The 16,563-nt window shown below is 32.5% G+C and overlaps 3 protein-coding genes across 5 annotated transcripts in view; 2 read left to right on the top strand and 1 right to left on the bottom strand.

The window, feature by feature from the left end:
* Positions 1-1,884, top strand: part of LOC106111839 (disco-interacting protein 2) — a 50,925-nt gene extending 49,041 nt beyond the window's left edge. The window contains exons 16-17 of the mRNA XM_013293999.1: positions 2-135; positions 320-1,884. Coding sequence (XP_013149453.1) covers positions 2-135; positions 320-572 — 387 coding nt within the window. The 3' untranslated portion in view covers positions 573-1,884. The remainder of the gene's footprint in view (position 1; positions 136-319) is intronic.
* Positions 1,885-4,889: 3,005 nt separating this feature from the next.
* LOC106111865 (CCR4-NOT transcription complex subunit 7-like) lies at positions 4,890-10,157 on the bottom strand. 3 transcript variants are annotated; one of them, XM_013294034.1, is made up of 8 exons: positions 10,059-10,157; positions 9,333-9,479; positions 7,518-7,627; positions 7,297-7,410; positions 6,882-7,000; positions 6,389-6,546; positions 5,759-5,899; positions 4,890-5,556 (listed from the first exon to the last, which is right to left on the bottom strand). In XM_013294034.1, exons 1-8 carry the CDS (start codon positions 10,140-10,142, stop codon positions 5,443-5,445), a joined length of 987 nt encoding a protein of 328 aa, XP_013149488.1. In that variant the 5' UTR covers positions 10,143-10,157; the 3' UTR covers positions 4,890-5,442. The 3 variants fall into 3 exon arrangements, with proteins under 3 accessions (XP_013149488.1, XP_013149497.1, XP_013149507.1); XM_013294043.1 differs by lacking the exon at positions 10,059-10,157 and adding an exon at positions 9,558-9,830; XM_013294053.1 differs by lacking the exon at positions 10,059-10,157 and adding an exon at positions 9,562-9,830.
* A 558-nt stretch (positions 10,158-10,715) lies between these two features.
* Positions 10,716-16,563, top strand: part of LOC106111998 (arf-GAP with Rho-GAP domain, ANK repeat and PH domain-containing protein 2) — a 16,744-nt gene continuing 10,896 nt past the window's right edge. The window contains exons 1-4 of the mRNA XM_013294231.1: positions 10,716-10,895; positions 11,657-12,698; positions 12,888-13,095; positions 14,447-14,564. Of these exons, the coding sequence (XP_013149685.1) occupies positions 11,677-12,698; positions 12,888-13,095; positions 14,447-14,564 (1,348 nt within the window). The 5' untranslated portion in view covers positions 10,716-10,895; positions 11,657-11,676. The remainder of the gene's footprint in view (positions 10,896-11,656; positions 12,699-12,887; positions 13,096-14,446; positions 14,565-16,563) is intronic.

Here is a 16,563-nt window from a genome sequence, read left to right as displayed (position 1 = left end):
GGACACGCACGATACTCACGACGCGGTGTTCGTGGTCGGCGCGCTCGACGAAACAATCATGCTTCGCGGTATGCGATATCATCCCATCGACATTGAAAACTCTGTCATGAGATGCCACAAGAAAATAGCCGAATGGTGCGTATAGTTAAATGTTTTTTTTTAACTGGTTCGTTATTTAAATGGTATTAATCAAAAACTGCTAACTAGTGATAGTTCTTAGGTATAATAGTCGCCGTTACATAGTTTGGAAGTGCAGTTCCATCTTTGTTCTACCGATGCAAACAAAGAAAGAGGAGGGTAATCATTGTGTTGTTTTCAGCGCCGTGTTCACTTGGACCAACCTGCTGGTGGTGGTGGTGGAACTGGACGGTAACGACAGCGAGGCCCTGAACCTGGTGCCGCTGGTCACCAACACGGTGCTGGAGGAACACCACTTAATCGTCGGCGTTGTGGTAGTCGTGGACCCCGGCGTGGTGCCGATCAACTCGCGTGGAGAGAAGCAGCGCATGCACCTTCGCGACGGCTTTCTATCCGACCAGATAGATGCCATATACATCGCTTACAACATGTAATTGTCAAAAAAATGTCTTCATTGCCAATGAAAATGTCTTCTCGCAGCATAATTTTCTCGACACTTTTTATGTACAAGCGGATCATATTATAGTTAGAAAAATTTGATCGCTTACTTTTTAAACCCGATTATGAACCTTAAATATAGGGAATTTGACTCTGACAACACTGAATAAACTTGTTAACTTTGACTGTTTAAAATAACAAGTTTACATGTAGCAAAGTAAAGTAGTTTTAGCGATATATACCAATAATATTAATTCAATTTCGAAGTGATTCTTTAAAATGGGTGTTTATGATTAAAGTATACCGACTTGTATAAGCATAAAGCTTTATAATAACATTCGATAGCGTCTTGTACTTTTAACTTCAAATAGGATTAGCCAATTTCAATTAACAATTTACATTCGGATCTTGAGTTTACATTTTAACAAACTATATTTGGATGCATTAAAAATAAATGCTAATAAATATACAAAAGGGTTAATACGATATAGTAATATGTGATACTGTGTTGGATACAAGATTGTTTATACCTTTCCATATGAGACAGCTCAATTGATACATGCTAAACATAACCAAACCCGGAAAAACCCCTTATTAAGAAGATTAAGCTCAAAGATCATTCATGCAATTGAAAGATTACTGTCGAATCGATCTGCGGTTTATGTAATCAATTTTCAATGTCATAATAGTAGTTTTTCGTGTGAACACTGGATCAGTCATATCGACAAACATGTAAACTATGTTTAGCTTTTCTTTAGGAACCATTGGAATGTGATGTTTCAATATTCGAATAAACAATTTTGTATTAGAAGATAATCAATTAAGTTTTTGAGCATTAGTAAATAGCAGTTTAGATTTGCGACAAAAATACATCACAGTAATTCTAACACATCAAATGATCACTGCTATATTTAAAAGTATTACAACACACATGGAAACTTAGAGATAGTCACATTTTAGATATATTGAGGTATTGCATTTAATATGTTTTTGTTAGTTCCCTGACCCCATTCAAATGTTTAGTAAATATTGAATTAACAGATGAAAACTTCTGATTTGCGCACACATCTATATATACATTTTGTCTTTAAATTAATTAAACCAGTACACAAATTATAACTTCATAAGTAATATTTGTTATTAACTAAAATTAATTTTAGTAATATTCACCAGTATCTCTCTTATATTTTCTCAATCTTTTCGACAATGTAACATCACTACTTCCTCTGACTTCGACATTCATTTTGTAAGCTTTCATTATTTTTTTATTATTGGTATATTGAATTTCGGATTGATTTGTAAACTTTACAAAATCAAGGTGATTGTGCGTTTTATCAATCCTAGGTAAGATAAGATCCTACAATCATGGTTAATCTATATAACCTATAAGTTTAATATTTGTTCCATATTTGACATTACTTTTGAGTTTGATTAACATTTAATTTTTATTATATTAAACATAGGTTTTGTAGTGCGATTTCAAGCTTAGTCAAAATTTCTTCTTTGCGGTCCCAAGTTATGGATAGATTAACTATCATTTTTGGACCCTAAAGTATCAGTGGAAAGTAAATAGATATTAATTATTCTGTCAACTTGATTTGAGAAAAAAGGCAGCTTATTTTAATTTTTATGGTATATTTTGTAATTATTTATTGCTAATTTGTACATATGTTTTGTTATTTAATTTTACTATTAACTGAATTCTATTTAGTTTAAATTTCGACAAAAGCTATGTTCAATGTGGGGAAAGCATAATGTTTTATTTATTTATGTATATGAAATCATCAATTGCTTATCTTTGGTTGATGACAACTTTCTTTATATTACAAATGTAGTCAACCAGATAGTATACAAGTGTTGCAAACATCAATTGATATGAGTATAATGAACAAATTTATTTTAATCCTTATTTAACTATAACTTGTATTGCATAATGTAGTGGTAGAGTTCTTACAAGTGTATATAATAAAGATAAAATGGCACTTTAGATTACAATGCACCTTAAATGATTTGTATCCTTCTGTTTTTATATTTTTGACATTCACTATATTAGTAAAAGACACAAAATTGGAAACTTTTGAGCAGAAATCTAGGTAGGAAATTATTTTTAATATTCGTTTTGATCTTTGTATGTTTTTAATAATCAAGACCCATTTTTTATTAAAGTTTTAACAGCTTTTACTATTGTGATTTTTTCTGGACATAAATAAATGTGCATTTGAATCTATTCGTCTTTCATTTGTATTCCTTTTAGGTCATGTAATAGCGCTAAAACCGGTACTGAATCGCGGGCAACCGCTATAGTGTAACATTAAAATTCATATTTCTAGACTTGCACGAAAAGTCAGATGTCATTACCGTACAGAAAATGTCAAAGTCAAATCTTATTTTGACACATATAGAAATGAAATAATGCTCTATACTATACTTTACCTTAAGCGAGTGTCGCCAGTCAACATTATGATAGATTCTGCGAATTATACTCTTCAAGATAGACTTGGTTATTTCAATTAAAACATATTATTTTAATAATTGTGAATATGAGATAATGCAAGAAATTGTACGCAATTAATTTTCACACTGTTGTCCTGCAGTCATGTTTCCACATTTAAGGAAAATCCTTCCGTTAAGAAAACCAAAATGCAAATTCTGAAGGAAGTACTTGAACCTTACAATGTAACTAGAAAATCTAGAGAATAATAGAAATCTTAATGATTTTTGTTTACAATCAACGCACAGTTCAAACTATATGGTACGCCCGTGGTTTGAACGAAACAATGTGGTATAAAATCATCAATCATCAGATATTTCTGAGTTCACACAGTAATTTGCTTATTACGTAAGTCACATGAATTGTCAAACTATAGTTTGTCTAAATATGATATAGATGTACATTCTTTTGGCACCCGGCAATAAGAAGTGACATTTAATGTTAGAGCAATATGGTAATAGTGACATAGCTTGTCAGTTCATTTCGCGTCATTACTCTACGCATTTAGTGTAGCATTTTAATATTATTCCACGAAATAAAGTGTTGAAAGCGTTTAAAAGTAATGCAAGAGAGTTTTTTTTTAAGTGGGAGATATTTTTATCGCTGAGAAGAAGTAAGGGGTCCAGTAATTACATTTGAAAATGTGAATCATCTTGTGTCTTCTGAAAACAGAATTTGTTACCATTTGTTAATCAAGAAATTCCCTAACTCTCAAGGCGAAGCATATTTTTAGATTTGTAATTAAAAAAAAATGTTATATACTAATTGACTTAAAAATATTTTGCTGAAAGTTGTTTTATTTCGTATTTCAATTGCAGTGACTGAACCTTTATTGTAACGTATTTGTGCACCTGGAAGTATGGCCTTCTTGACGTTAATTTTATATTCACATACGTATTAAGGAAATTACTGTGTGTACTCATTATTGTATCATAAACTAACAACATAGTTGAACAGTGCGTTGATTATAAACAACAATAATTAAGATTTCTATTATTCTGTATACGAGCGCCAAGTAAGACTATTTCTATTATGTTAAGACTATTCCATCCCTAACTGAAGATTAGGAGATGAAATCATATTCACAGTAGATCCCTAGTGAGAGGGACTCCGAGTCATACTTAAGATAGGGATGATTAGGCCTTAGTTATCCAAGGTACCCCAGTGTAGATTATTTTGACTTTACATATTATATATCTTTATATGGAATATAAATATGGAACACAGTTCTGGAGTTTAACAATGATAAATTGATTTGATTTAAATAAAATGATTAAATACAGAATCCGCTGGAAACAGATCTAAACTGGGTTTCTAGGGTCCAAACCAAATGCTGCTTGACTTTTCCTTTAAAAATAACCTCCAAAATGACAGTATAGAATACTAATTTGATCCATCTAAAAAAAAAACATACAGACAAATTGAGTACCTCCTCATTTTGGGAAGTCGGTCAATAACCAACAACCACAGGACTATATAAATAAAAACACTAGTAACAAAGTGTCTTTGTTATTACAGTATTATTTATGCTTCTGAGATATCCATATGTGAAAAGCGCTTTTAATGTCCCCTCTATAAATAACAATTTATTTTAATCTTTAACAAGGCAGCGAATGTGCTGTACTTTTTGTGCCTGTACTGAGGTTATTGTGTTATTGCTCATTAACATTTGTCTGTTAGAATTCAGTTAAAAGATTCATGGATATGAGGAAATCACATATAATGGGGCTTATATTTTATGCTTGTTTATCAAAACATGGCCTATTTAACTTTAGCAGTGTGAAGACACAATACAGTGAGTGTTATGACTGAAAATGCTAAGAAATTGGATATAAGTTTAATGAATATTTTCAAAGTTTAAATACAAGCTACAAAATTAATATTACTAGTTAAAGACAATAATCCAAATTACTTAAAGGTTACAAATAAAGGAGAAAAGTCTTAAAATGTAACATCCACTTATTAATAAGTAGTACTTAGGTATATGATGTTATATGTAAATCAAATCCTAGCAAAAGAATTGTTGCTCCATTTGGGAGTTAGTCGTTGAATATCTCAATATGCGAAAATCTCAATGTTACTATATCCAGCGACATCCAACAATGATAAACAGTTTTCCTTATCAGTAATCAAGTAATCATTTTTTGCGCACATAAAGGTCTACGTAAACACATATATTACTTATAAGATAAAGTTAAATATTGTTATATACTTGCAACTACAATTACAATTTTTAATCATGTTATAAATGTAATCACTGACAATGGTTTTGAAGAAATAATTATTATAGAATGGTTAATCAGTATTTATTCGGTAACGACGAAACTGCGCTCGTGAGAGGGTCCCGCGCGGCCGCTGGGCCCGGCGGCCGAGCATCAGGATGGCTTCCCATCGCCACCGTCGGGGAAGTTGTTGGTGGTGGCGAAGAACGGCGCACCCAATCCGTACAGATGCCCGCTCGAGTTTTCAATGTTGTCATCGAAGAATATCTACCACAATACGCGATTACAATTCGCAAAGATATCACAAGTATTCAAAAATATTTTTCATGTCAATTCCTACTTAGGTCAAAAATACTTCTAACAATGTGTTATTAGTAAAAATCTTGGAACGACTAAGACATGAGATTTCTGGATGGCTCAGCCTACCTTAGGGTTTTATTCTATTTATGTAAGTATTATAGAAACTTACCTCCTTAATCTTGAAGAATGCCATGCCAGTGAGATGTGAATCAGATCCGGCTTGATGCTGGGGCCCAATGCGGCGCAACTCCAACTGATCTGCGACTTCCTGCAAGCCGCCTTTCAGATTCTTGCACAACTTCATTAAGTACTGGAATATTGAAAATAAAAAACATTAACAATGGCAGAATAACAAATTATTAGTTTTACAGTGGTAGAACCCACTTTAACATGTTCACACTGCAGGGCCGGCACCCCTGGTGTAATACCACAACCGCACAGAAAACAGGCGTGAAGAGGAAGCTATTTCGCGTACAGTCTGATGAGTGTGGTGCTGGAGGCTTCATTTTGGTCCCTTTCCCTTTGGAAAAGTGGATTTGACGGTGGAGGAGACACATAGGAAGGGAAAATGTCCTCTCTATGTGCGTCTCCTCCTCCGTTGATGAAGGGCAGACAACGCATCTGCAATTGCGGATGTTTATGGGCTGCGGTCGCTTTCCATTTCAATGGATTCAGGTGGCCGCTTGCGAGTTTGCCACCTTATATTATAAACTATAAGTCAGTTTACACTGTTTACAACTACAAGTTGTTAATAAACAATTTTTCTTTCCCTTAACACAAATAAAAGTATTCTACTTACTTTCACATCATATATGGTGGGAAAATACATGTGCAGAGTTTGGAAAAACTCATTTTCTTCCGCTGGCAAGTTTTGATCAGTCAAAAGCTTCAACAAGTAGCCAAAATCGTATCCCGAATGGAAACTTAGCCATTTGATGTTATCCATTAACACCAATCCTAGAATGAAATTATTTTTGCTATTACAGACACATCTTCATCATCAAATCTAAAATTACTAATATAATGATACTTCCACACTTAATCAAATATAAAAGTTTCAATTCTTATAAATTTGCAATGGCAGTTATTAATATTTTACAAGATTTAAAAACATTATCAGAAATTACAACATTTACCTTGTATAGAAGCAAAAATAAATGATTGACACTAATATGTTCATATGTTTGCTAATAATTTGAAATAAACAGATAAATACTGTTCTGAAAGATTACAATTATCAACTTCCAAAATATTTACTTTCATTGTTGCATGTATATAAACAAATGTCAAACCTGAGGTCATAATCAGTTCTGCAAACTCAAAGGGATCAATTCCTTCTTCTTCATGTTTACGAAATTGCAAACCGGAATTTTGCAGTAAATCAATGGAATCCTGAGCGTACATATCCTCCCTGCAAACAATAATTAACACATTGTTGGAATATTAGTCTGCAATTATCTTACTAATATTATAAATGTGAAAGTTTAGATGGATGGATGGATGTTTGTTAGAGTTTGTAGCCTAAACGGCTAAACTGCTGAGTGGATCTCGATGAAATTTGGCATCTAGATAGAGGATAGTCTAGAAGAACACATAGGCTACTTACTTTTGTTTTTTTTTTTAATTCCGCGCGGACAGAGTGGCGGGCGAAAGCTAGTAGAAAATAAAACAAACAAATCAAACACCAATACAAATGTTTCAACTTACTGTAAGCTAAATTTAAAATTAAACTGCCAAGTTGTATATCCAGTTGGAGTTTTGCCAGTTTCATCCATGAATGTGAGCCCAAGTTGGATAATCCTCAGTAAATCCACATTGCACCTGCAAAGAAATTTGTCCAATACAAATACTAAAATAGTCAAGTCAGTTTTAAATACTATTAAAATGATCTTTTCTTTATAACTAGTTAAGAATAATTATAAGCTTACCTTAATAATTGATATTGGTAATCTGCAGTTGATCGAAATTCACCAATAGGTCTTGCCACTACCCCTGGAAACTCAGTATCCATGGCCACCCAATGATACTTCTGCACAATCTGCAATATACTTAATACATCAATAATATGTTGTGACTTTTTATATCACATTTCTGATATAAAAAGTCATATTGTTATGTAAATTTCATTTTACATCAAGTGTTAGACTTTACCTCCCGGCTCAATCCGAGCCATACACCATTAAGCCAGTTATCAATAACCAAAATTACAACAAAACATTTATTATTAAATAGATACGAATTTTTTCTTAGGGGCATCCAACGAAATTTTATTACAATCAGTAACCATAACAATGTCAGTACTAAATCAATAAAAATAATATAAACTTGTTTTTTATCTTTGTACAATTTAATGTTTGTAGTCTTTAAAATACATTTTAATCTCTGTTTTGTTTATAAACAATACAAAATGAGATAACAGTTAACTACGAAAAGCATTACTTTGTGGGTGACACTTTGAAAAAGCTGATTTTGAAGATTTTCCCATTAAATCATGGCCATTACTAATTAAACCCTCATAAACCATTACCTAATGGTACTTTTGATGGGAGGAGTGATGCCAAGCAAGATGGTATACTGAAGAAACAACCTATCTTTGGTAGTTGGACACTTCAGTGTTAATTGATATGATATTGCAAGTATAGGTCCAATATTTTAATATGTAGGACTCGTAAAAACAATATCTAGGTACACCATGCAAATGTGCAATGAGTTTCCCTAGAATTATTTAAGATTTGGTTGAACGGAGACTGAAGGTATCCAGTGGTGAGGTTGATAGCCTTAAATCAATTCAGGGCCGATCTGATTGCATAGACTGCACCATAGTCCATCAAATTTAAATTTGTTTTGCAAATACTGCACTTGTTAGTGTGAATGTCCATAAGTTTCATTCAAAACATTGTATCTTTAATCCAGCTGTTTGTTTTCTTACATTTTTTGTCCACATATTTGTACTAAGTATTTGCACCAACATTCACTGATACTCCACAATGATTATCTTCACAATGTCAACAAAGAATAGATGGAGCGGGATAACACTGGAGAATTATGTGGCCAACTCAGTCACCAGTCTTCAATTGAATCAATCATAACTGTTTCATGGCATAGCAAAGTGTAACAAAGAAGTTGTGAATTCTTTACAATATCTAAAATGTCCAATGAGATATTACTTAGAGCATTTGTCAAAAATGTTTGAATATTCACAAAATTTTAATGAAAAATCACTGCCACCAAGTTTTAAATAACTCAGAGCATTATGAAATGTAAATAATTTAATAATCGTGACCATTTGTAATTAAATGATTAAAGAAAAATGCAAATAGATTATATTGTAGTCATCTGTGTGTTCATAGAATTTCACTTTAACCTAAAACCTACAGAATTGGTAAATTAAATTTGGGACAAATATATTTTTATCTCATAATGACTTTTAAATGCTGCATACATATTAAAAGTGTCGTTCAGCCTTGTGTACTAATAGTGGTTAGTGATCTTCATATCTAACAATAATATAATGTTTAATGTTCTATCTCCAACCCACTGGTTGTCTACTACCATCACTGTTAGACATCCACAAATCACATTAACACAAAGTGATCTTCTTCATTCTTACTACTTCCAACTATTTTAATTAATGTCATAAAGAACCTAACCATTCTAAACAGAACATTTACAATATGTATTTTACAATTGCATTATCAATTTGTTTCTTGTTTTACTACAATAGATAATTACTAATAACTTACCTGTCTAATAACATGAAATTCTTCATGAAGATTGTAATTCCAAACATCTTTAATGCCATAGTCGTCGATAGCCTGCGAGGGCGGCGGCGGCGGCGGCGGAGGCGGCGGCGGCGGTTGCGACATCGGCACAAAATTCACCGCTTGCATCTGAAACATAAAACATCTCACTAGAACCATATAATACTATTAAAAACAGCAATTCCTTACGTTCAAAATGGTACGAACATACATGATCCCGCCCGCCGAAGGAATCTGATCTAGACGAGTCGATGATTCAAATCTGCGACGCCAGAATTATTGACCTGCATTAAACCTTTTAACAATGAGCCAGTGCAGCAGCGAGCTGAGCTGTTAATTTGGCTCTACCTTACAATTAGGTAGCAATAAGCATTTGATAATAACAAGCACTAGACGGTAATTCTAATTTTATATTGAACTAATTATGTATCACTTTTATCGTATCGTCATTGCAGTGTCAATTTGGAAGCAATAAGTGCGCCAAGATAAAATGTCATTATAAATCGTAACAAACCGTTTATAAACAAAGTCTAAGACGAGCCTTTTAAGCATATCATAAATTTAAACAATATTTTCAATTATGCTCACGGTACATAATTTGCATTCGGAATATCCATATTTTAATTACTAAAGACTCGCAACGGATCTTTTTTACTTTGGAAATGAAAAGTAGATTATAGTTGATTTCTTAAAATTTTTAATACTTACACCTGCAGAAAAAAGTGGCTGATGATAGTAGGTTGCTGCTTGCACGGAATAATAGTAAGAGAAATACCTCCCTCGAGGCTCCATTAGATCTCGAAACAAATATATCAATTCTATGGTCCTGGATAGGTCGCTTAGGGCATGCGCAATAGCGACCTACGGTCTTTGTTGTTTTTTTTATATCATAGGAGTTTTAAGATTAACTTCATACATAAACAATGTTTTAAATTGAAAAAAAATGTAATGGCGGGTATTTTAATAATTTTCTCACATATTTGGAATATATAGCAAGTAAATCGATAACTTTTTTTTACTAACTACAATTTGTATTTTATAACATAGAATTTTCTAAATTAAATGGAAATATTAAATACAAAGCGCAAAAACAATTAAAAATATTACAAAAATGTCAGTAAAGTTTAAATTTTAATTTTTTACTTAGCAACGACAATGCTAAAAAAAAGTTTTTTCCTACTAAGGAATTTCAAAAGTACTCAGTTTGTTATAAATACACAAAGTAAAACCTCCTAAACATACCTGTTTTTTTCTTAAATTTTAAATTTTCACGCATAACTGAACATTTATAAAGGAAACAACATTTTATATACTCTTCAGCAAACACTACTCTTTGGTGGTCATTTGACATTTTGGCGCCTTTCTTCTTGTCATTTTGTTCGTGGCTGCGCTAAGCATTCTCATTTTTGTAACTTTTTCAATATTCCTGTAGATTATCTTATTAATCGTTAGTATTTAACTTACTTTATGTCTAAGTTACTAGAAATCAAAAGATATATTGTTATTATATATAAAGTAACGTGAATGGGCTGTATTGACAACAGGGTAAGTTTCACCATATCGCCGTTTATCGTTAAAGTTAAAATTATTTGTAACAGTAATACAGTAGAACCTTGATAAGTTAAAGTCCAAGGGAAACACAAAATAGTTATAGAGGTATTAAGTTATCAAGGGTCTATGTTGTAGAGGTTTTGGGCTCTGATGGGAAGGGAACATATTAGTTTTTGAAGTAGAGGTTTTTAAGTTACCGATGTTTGAGTTATCGAGGTTCAACTGTATTTGGAATGATCTTAAAATGTACTAATGGTGTTTTACATTAACTAACTATAAACCTTAACCAGTGCATTCCTGGTGGTTACGTCTACGGATGTTCATGATATTCGCTGCACCAGTTCTACGCTGGTCAAAATGACGTCATATTTGATGAACTGCCACTAACTATAACCATCCAAATTTGGGCAGTTATAGTTAGTGGCAGTTCGGTAGTGTCAACTGTCACAAGCATTTATCTTCAAAATTACAAATAATGTAAAAAGTAATGGGAAAAGAAAATCTCTGCTATTATCCTATACGCAATCCAGAGAAAAAGTCTTGCATGCTCGGATTAATGGATTTCCGAAATGGAATGAATGTTTGGATATATTATAAGTGTCTAAGGCCATAGCAACAGTGCTTGTCCCTTTTCTGTTATTTAACAAAAAATGTACTTAATAAAAGGACAATTTGAAAATAAATAATTTTATTGCTTCATTGTTAGTGACAAATAGGCTTGTTTTTTTCTATTTTAATGCCAAAATTGTTTTCAGGTATTTAATTCAGTCGCAAGATGGACTCATCTTCGGAAAAACCAATTAATGTTCCCGATTCTCAAGAAAAACTAGCATCATTGTCTCGTTTTACATTGTCAAGATCTAAAAAAAATAAACGAGTAATTACTGGAAGATTATCGACAAAATCTATGTTAAAACACAAAAATAAAAAAGCAGATCCACATGTACCTCACACAATAACCACAGAGATGGATAGTAATCTGTCATCAAAACATGCAGAAGTAATAAATGCAAATTCCACCATAACTAGTGCAGTGAAAAATAATAACGATGATGATCACAACAATGATTTACCTATTTTCAACATATCTTCAGATAGCTCACCATCACATTCACAAGATTGGGCCATAAAACCAGAAATGAATAGTAATAACTTTACTATCAGTGAATTTGATCCACTGGATACTAGAAAGCCCAACGGAAAATATAATAATCAAAGTAACAGCGAGATTATGGATGCAGTAATTATTGACTCATCTGATGATTCTGATGATGAAAAACCTTATTCTTTACAATTTGAAGAGGATGGACCTGATATCAACTCAAATTTAGTATGGCAAACATCAAAGACAGAATGTCTAAGAAACCAGTTTACACAAAATATGGAATGCATTATACCGAGCAGCGAATCGGACAGTACCACGTCTGAAACCATTATTGTAGATAGTGCATCAGTAAGATCCACTCCTGAGGATAGCGTTATCGAGATTGTTAGTTTGAGCCAGGACAGTGAAATTCAGATAAGTGAGCCAACTCCGCCATCAAATATGTTTAGTGTACACTCACAACCCAATGTGATACTTTTAAAAAAACCCAATATTAATGCTCACGGTCCCTATTACGATGGCAATTTGACATGGGTTTTTGATGATAATTTGATTTATACTTTAAAATCATTATTTTGTGTTTTGACTGAGAAAAAGTTGATTTGTTATACTGACTCCTCTAGAAAAATTCTTAAGGAGGTCTATAATCTAGATAATGTGACATCAGTACACACTGTGAAGGAATTCGATTGGTGAGTTTTTTCATTTATACTGTGAATTGTATATTAAAAACAATTCTAGATACTTTTGAAATACTGCACTTCTCAAAATACACATATGTTGTTGAATTTATGATTAAATATCAATTATTAATTTTTTGTTAACTAAAAAAAACATTTATCCAGTAAGCATTGAAGGATTATTTTTATGTGTCTTTGCAGGAAAAATTACTTATATTGCTTCGAAGTGGGCATATCAAACCCGGGATCTTGCAGTGTGAAACAAAGTTCAACATTAAAAATAACATTTGGTTGCCCAACCTCTGCTGACAGATTAACTTGGACTCAAAATATTGCTAAAAATCTGACATCCACATTTCCTTATGACAAAGACATAGAATATACACGGCTTGGATGGTGCTATCTAAAGGTTGGTGGATTCATATTATTTTAAAGTGCAATGGACACTCCCTTGTCAACAGATATTAACTAATCTTCTTATTTATACTATTATAATAAAGCGTAAACACACACTTCTTTGTTGCCTAAGATGTCAGCAATTACAGCATATTTTTGAATAATACTTTTTTAATAAAAAGCCCCACACTTGTGTCACGCTTAAAACTATATATTTTAACGCCATTAAATATAGGAGGTAAATATTTTGGATAAAAACCCTAATGTGGGAAAAAGACCACTAGTTGCTGCCAACATCAAGGAAGCAAGTTTGTCATCATGTTATGTCATTTTGACATTTGTAATTTGCCAATGTAAATAATAAAATAAAATTTTCATTATTTCATGCGGATGAAATCCTATGGGAACAGCTAGTATTATTATAAATGTGAATATTTGAATAGAAGGATGTTTGTTAGTGTTTGTAGACTAAATGCCTAAAAGGATTTCAATTAAATTTGGTGCAGAAGAAGAGTATAGTCTGGGAGAAAACATAAGTTACACAGCAAATTTGGCACAAATATGAAACAAAGTCTGGAGTAAAACATATTATGTGATTCATCCCTGGGGATGTATAGGTTTTGTTTGTTTCTTTTTAGACCGACTTCCCGAAAGGAGGTACTCAATTCGTCTTGTATGATTTTTTATTTTTTTTTTATTTTTTTTATGTGTGTTACGGCATAACTCCGCCGCTAGTGCACTGATTCTGATAATTCTTTTTTTATCCGAAAGGTAGTGCTTGCAGGTGGCTCCCATATTTTTGTTTCATTTTTGGAGTCAAAGACTACGATGTAGTTAAATAGTTTAGCTCAAAATCGCGTGACGAAATTTGGGGTCATTTTTGCTTTCTTAGCTTACGTAGCATAAAAAAACTACTACTACACTACTATAAAACTTACATAAAAATGATATATTGAAAAAATTGTAGCCCTTTAAATTTGCTAAATTAAAGTCTGCGATAGCATATTCCTATCTATTAAGGTTGTCGCACAATAACCACTTTTTTTCATTAAAATATCGATCGAAATCTATACCCAACTCTCAACGCTATTAATCATGATCGGTATGAATCGAATGAATCGAAATGAATGAGAATTTAATGCACATTACTAATGCCCTTGGAGCTATATAATTCCGATCAATAGTTTACGAGATATCATTAAAAGCAAATTATGAATCGCAGAAAAGACCTACATAAAAATGATGTATGAAAGAATTGTAGCTCATTCAATTAGCTAAATTAAAGTCCGCGAAAGTATATATTTATCTGTTAAGGTTGTCGCACAATAACCATTAGGTTATTAATATTGTGTCTTCATTATTAGGCGAGCGCTACTGGCGAATGGCTAGCAGCATGGCTGCTATTAACTGAAAGACGGTTAATGTACTATTGTGCTGAAGATGTCACTGACATTGTTGACTTAAGAAAAACCAGAAATATTGGTGAGTAGCATCATTTACAGTTTATGTACACGGAAAATATACGTATGAAAGACAAGAGTTCTTAATGATCGAAGTCGCGATCAAAAGCTAGACAATACATCATTCAAAAACGTCACAATTTCGAAAGTCTTATGTGTAACATCTGATTCATTTAATTTTGTTATAAACCAGGGTTCTGTTTGCCTTGAACAATGTTATCCCTTATATTAAAGCTTGTTGTGTATTAATTTATTTATCTATACTAATATTATAAAGAGGAAAACTTTGTATTTTTGTATGTATTGAAATAACTCAAAAACTACTGGGCCGATTTTAAAAATTCTTTCCCCTTCAGAAAGGTAATTTATCTGTGAGTAACATAGGCAATATTTTATTATTACTAGTTTAGGAACTATTAATAAACAGCGTGTTTCTGGACGCCGCACAGTGTTTCGCGTTGTAAGGAGAGGTTGGCCAAAATGCCAAATACGAAATTAAAGTATTGTAAACTTTTAAAAATATTAAAGGATAGCTCTATATATAGCACATGTAGATTTGTAAATAAAAATAACATTCAATGTATGGTTTAGTCATAATAGTCGTAGTAAAAGTAGTCATTATTGAACATCGGTTTGGTCGAGAAAATATGATAACTTTAAACAGAGTATTATTCCACTAAAAAAGTTAATTATGTAGTAAACCTTGATAGCTATTATTTCGTCATGACATGTATTATATTTAAATCCAAAAATTATGTTTTTGTGTATATGTTACGTTTTCACAGAGTATCGAAACTTGTGATAGGTGCCTTGGCACAATCTTGTTGTAAACAAGCATTTTAGTTTATGTCCTACCCCATAGTTTGTACTACCGAAATATAACTTAGAATGTGTTCTTCTAGATTTCATTAAAAAATATTCCGCCTTTTTCCGGCGCCCATACTGACTTAGCCAAAAAACCGTAGGTGCTCATTTAGATCTTGTAAGCATTTTAATTTTTTTTCTGTGCATTTCTACCCCATAGTATGTACTACAGAAATATAGCTGAGGGTGTGTTCTTTTAGATGTCATTTAAATTATGCGTGTCCTTTTTCGGCGCCCATACTAACATAGCCCAAAAACCGTTGATTTTCATGTGATCTTACAAATACCCTTTTGCAAGCATTGTAATTTTTTTTCTATGCATTTCTACCCCATAGTATGTTCTGCAAAAATGTAGCTGAGGATGTATTCTTTTAGACGTCATTTAAATTTTGTGTGTCCTGTTCTGGCGCCCATGCTTATGTAGCCCAAAAACCGTAAAAGTGCATTTTTATTGCTTGGCGTATGTGCATAATTATTATATTTTTGTTAATACAATAATTTAGTGACTTATTTACACATATTATAAAAACAAATTAAATATCTCCAAATTTGTTAAAAAATTTTCATAAATAATTATTACCAACCTCCCCATACAACGCGAAACACTGTGCGCCGGCGTTAAAAATACACTAGTGTGATGTCCACACTGGTTGCGTTAGCAACCAATAATAATAAAACGAGCTGTCATCTGGGAAAAGTGTTTTATTGTAGTTATTTATCTCACTGGCGATGAGGATGGGATTAGCCTCTTGGGATATTTCAATGCTGTAGTATCATTTAACAGAATTAAAAAGGTTTTGAAAATTTTTGTTGTCAAAAATGGAGGTCCACCTATACTGGGTAGAGATTTTATGTCCGCCTTTCATCTGGTTATAACCTGTGATTTAAAGTATTTTAACCATGATACAGAACTAGGGACTCTATTAGGTAAGTATCCAGACTTGTGGCGCGGTGAATTGGGTACTTTTAATAGATTTAAGATAAAATTGCAACTTAAAGAAAATTTAATACCCAAGTTTTTTAAGGCACGGACTGTACCTTTCGCCTTAAAGGATAAAGTCGAACACGAACTTAAGCGATTAGTAGAATCAGGTGTTCTGGTATCCATCGATCGTTCACAATACGCAACTCCTATAGTTCCCGTATTAAAAAACGAC

This window comes from Papilio polytes, unplaced genomic scaffold (assembly GCF_000836215.1).
Source record: "Papilio polytes unplaced genomic scaffold, Ppol_1.0 DF824381.1, whole genome shotgun sequence".
NCBI lineage: Eukaryota > Metazoa > Arthropoda > Insecta > Lepidoptera > Papilionidae > Papilio > Papilio polytes.
This window is presented reverse-complemented; position numbering and strand designations above follow the sequence as displayed.